The 3,897-nt window shown below is 55.6% G+C and overlaps 1 protein-coding gene across 1 annotated transcript; it reads left to right on the top strand.

Moving 5' to 3' along the window:
* Positions 1 to 324: 324 nt before the first annotated feature.
* On the top strand, positions 325 to 2,322 carry KHDC3L (KH domain containing 3 like, subcortical maternal complex member). The gene is made up of 3 exons (XM_027056376.2): positions 325 to 543; positions 735 to 914; positions 1,174 to 2,322. Exons 1-3 carry the CDS (start codon positions 375 to 377, stop codon positions 2,130 to 2,132), a joined length of 1,308 nt encoding a protein of 435 aa, XP_026912177.2. The 5' UTR covers positions 325 to 374; the 3' UTR covers positions 2,133 to 2,322.
* Positions 2,323 to 3,897: the final 1,575 nt, after the last annotated feature.

Below are 3,897 nucleotides of genomic sequence, written 5' to 3'. Positions count from 1 at the left end.
GCTGCGCAAATATCAGTTCGCTTCTCTGAAAGGTATTGTCCAGATGTTGGATCTTCCCATGCCTCTACCGGGCCGTCCTCATCTCCCAGAGACCTGCTTCCCAGAAGAAGCTCCACCTCTGGCTCCCAGGGCCTGGGGAAATGGGCGGGTCCAGACCAGTGGCCCCTCCTACAGCGCCCAGGTGCTCTACCCAGTGCACTCCTGCAATCTCGGGAAGAAGCCCAGGCTGCGGAGTTTGGGAGGCGGATGGGGAGGGGCTTACCAAAAGCCCTTGAAATAAGGCCCTGGCCAAGCCACAACTGCCGCAACTGATACTAACCTTGGCCTTCTTGGTTTGCAGCTTCACGGCCGCTAGCAGCAAGGCCTACTGCAGCATGGCCACTCCTAAGCGGTTTCCGACGCTCGTACAGCTGGAACAGAGAGAAGGGACGCTATTCGAGGTGCTCGGTAACCTCACCAAGCGACCCTATTGGTTCCACTCCGAGTACCTGAAGAGTCCGAAGGCTGTTCACCTCGAGGCGTGGCTGGTGGAGGCGATCTTCGGTGAGTGGGTCTGAGAGCGGTGGCCAGTGCGGTCTTTCCACCCCCGACACTCCTATCCACCCCGCCCCCCAGGCTGGCCACGTTCCAGGGCCAGCCTCTCCAGTGGTCCTAGCCCCAAACCAGCGCTACCTTCTCCCGCCGCCTTCCCCTCCCAAATCCCGCCCCTCACAGCCTCTTTGCTTCCTACACAGGTCGGGGAGGAGAGCACATACCACACGTCGAGTGTGTGTCACAGACCCTGCTTCACGTTAATCATTGGGACCCCGAGGGCGAGGCTGAGATCTTGATATTTGGTCGGCCCTATTACCAGAAAGATGTATCCAAGATGATCATGAATTTGGCTGACTATCATCGCCAACTCCGGGCACAAAGTATGAAACCGGGAATAGTGAGGGGTACCCTAGGTAGGCCATGGGTTCCTTGGTAGAGATCTTGATGCTTCCCGGAGATCACCGGGCAGCGGTCTCATCCTCTCAGTCCAGGAGAGGGTTTCCTTCTTGCAAGGAGTATAGAAGGTCAAATTAATCCTGCACTCTCAGGTTCCAGACCCTAATCCCCCAGCCCATTTGGATAAATCTTCTTGTGGAGAAAGTAGGGGACACAGGTAAGGTCTCCACACTGTTCTTCCAGGCTCAGAGAAGGCCCCTGTCCAGGATGTAGGGACGCAGCGGTCCCCCGACGCTGTCCCGGAGGCGGGGACCCAGAGCTCTCCAAAGTCTGTCCGGGAGGCGGCGACCCAGCGGTCCGACGACGCAGCTCCGCAGGTGGCGAGCCAGGGCTCTCCGAAGTCTGTTCAGGAGGCGGCGACCCAGAGATCCCCCCACGCTGCCCGAGAGGTGGCGACCCAGAGCTCTCCGAAGGCTGTCCGGGAGGCGGCGACCCAGCAGGACCCCAATGCTGCCCAGGAGGTGGCAACCCAGAGCTCTCCGAAGGCTGTCCGAGAGGCGGCGACCCAGCAGGACCCCAGCGCTGTCCGGGAGGCGGCGACCCAGCAGGACCCCGGCGCTGTCCGCGAGGCGGCGACCCAGCGTTCCCCCGGCGCTGTCCGGGAGGCGGCGACCCAGCAGGACCCTGGCGCTGTCCGCGAGGCGGCGACCCAGCAGGACCCCGGCGCTGTCCGCGAGGCGGCGACCCAGCGTTCCCCCGGCGCTGTCCGCGAGGCGGCGACCCAGCAGGACCCCGGCGCTGTCCGGGAGGCGGCGACGCAGCGTTCCCCCGGCGCTGTCCGCGAGGCGGCGACCCAGCAGGACGCCGGCGCTGTCCGCGAGGCGGCGACCCAGCGTTCCCCCGGCGCTGTCCGCGAGGCGGCGACCCAGCGTTCCCCCGGCGCTGTCCGCGAGGCGGCGACCCAGCAGGACCCCGGCGCTGTCCGGGAGGCGGCGACCCAGCGTTCCCCCGGCTCTGTCCGGGAGGCGGCGACCCAGCAGGACCCCGGCGCTGTCCGCGAGGCGGCGACCCAGCAGGACCCCAGCGCTGTCCGGGAGGCGGCGACCCAGCGTTCCCCCGGCGCTGTCCAGGAGGCGGCGACCCAGCAGGACCCCGGCGCGGTCGGCGAGGCGGCAACCCAGCTCTCCCTGGATGCTACCTAGGGCCCGGTTACCAGGTTATGAAGGAACTTCGGGCCCGGAAGAAGAAGCCTGGCAAGGCTGAAGTGGAAGATCTTACTGGAGCTCTGTTCACCTAAGTCCTGATTCTTGCTGCAGAAGCTGGGGAAAGAATGGTGTGGGTAGTTCTTGGTCCCTGCCCCCATGTTAAATGTTTACAAACACTGATCTAAAGAATCCTAATAAAGAATTGAATTCCCCTAGTGTCTGTTAATTATCAGATAAAAGGGGAAGGAGAGGCCATTCTTCCAGCAGCCAGTATGTGCCCTAGGCTGCTCTCTACCCAGAGGCAGGTGAGACGTCTTGTGTTCTTTAATCGCAAACATCTGGTTTTACCTGTGAAGAGGCTTCTCCCGCCCATCGAGTCCGTCTTCCTTGGAAAAGTTAAAGCCTGTGGTGTTTCTACTCTAGGTGATGTGGGATGAAAAAACTTGCTTCCAATACTGTCCTCCTGGCTGGGCATATCGTGGCGCTGGAAGCCGCGAGTGACTTCTAGCCCGGCCACCTGATGGCAAGGAAGGAGAAAACTGGGAGAAAGAGCCAGGACTGCCCTGGTCCTCGAGTTTGGGTCGGGTCACCCGAACTTCAGTGAGTTTTATCACAAGTGAGACACTAGCAGTCCTGGAGACTCCTCCCTTACTAATCGCAGCAGCGAAAGTGCACTGGCGGGGGATGATGGCTAGCCTTCTTTGTCACTTTTTAAAAACTTTTTTGAGTGTTTATTATTTCTTAAAGAGAGGCAGCATGAGCGGGGTGGGGCAGAGAGAGAGAATCTGAAACAGGATCCAGGCTCTGAGCTTCCAGCACAGGGCCCGCAGGGCTGGAACCCACAAACCCAGAGATCGTGACCTGAGCTGAAGTCGGAGGCTTAACCAACTGAGCCACCCAGGCGCTTTTTTTTTTTTTTTTTTTTGATTGAAATATACCTGACCTGTAACATTGTGTAAATGTAAGGTGTACAGGTTAATTTCAGATATTTACATATTGTAATATGATTGCCTTTGTAGTGATAATCACCTCTATCAGTTTGGCTTTCTGCTCTACTCCTAGCAGCTGGGAGCCAGTGTCTAGCTAGCAGAAGGAAGCAAACTGTGAACAGCTGGGTGCTTGGATAAATAAAACATACATTAATCTTGATTGTGAAAATTTTCATTTAAAAATTTCAAGGAAACCTAACTTTAAAAACCAAGGGAGTGGTATATCTATCATACACTCTTTGGCCACCACTAATGGATGACCACTCCAATTTTAAATTAGCACTTATTTTAATAAGGGAAATAAAATGCAAAGCTGAATTTTAATGGATTATTAACTGTTTTTAGAAGAAGCAAAGAAAAGCCTGGGTGGAGTGAACTTCAAACATTTAAGACTCAAAAACAATCCAGGCTCAAAATTTCAATTGAGGCCACCTCAGAGTAGAATGAAGACTTGATATATCTTTTTAATCCAGAAGGGGAATATCAGAGTAAATAAAGGACAAATGTTCAATTAAAACAAACAAACAAACAAACAAACTATTAGGGGCTCCTAGGTGGTTCTGTCAGTCAAGCATCAGACTTCTGACTTCGGCTCAGGTCATGATCTCAGGATTTGTGAATTCGAGCCCCATGTTGGGCTCTGTGTTGGCAGCTCGGAGCCTGGAACGTGCTTCAGATTCTGTCTCTCTCTCTACCCTTACCCTGCTCACATTCTGTCTCTCTCAAAAATAAACATTAAAAAAAAATTTTTTTTAAAGCCCTATTAGACTCTT

The sequence above is a fragment of the Acinonyx jubatus genome, chromosome B2 (assembly GCF_027475565.1).
Source record: "Acinonyx jubatus isolate Ajub_Pintada_27869175 chromosome B2, VMU_Ajub_asm_v1.0, whole genome shotgun sequence".
Taxonomy (NCBI): domain Eukaryota; kingdom Metazoa; phylum Chordata; class Mammalia; order Carnivora; family Felidae; genus Acinonyx; species Acinonyx jubatus.
The sequence above is the reverse complement of the archived record's forward strand: the minus strand, read 5'-3'. Positions and strand labels throughout refer to the sequence as shown.

Excerpts from the sequence above, each read along its gene's own strand:
- KHDC3L (XM_027056376.2), top strand. The coding sequence starts at position 375 with ATGGCCACTCCTAAGCGGTTTCCGACGCTCGTACAGCTGGAACAGAGA. Across the intron at positions 544-734 it reads GCTGGTGGAGGCGATCTTCG|GTCGGGGAGGAGAGCACATA; the intron begins GTGAGTGGGTCT and ends CTTCCTACACAG. Across the intron at positions 915-1,173 it reads TCGCCAACTCCGGGCACAAA|GCTCAGAGAAGGCCCCTGTC; the intron begins GTATGAAACCGG and ends CTGTTCTTCCAG.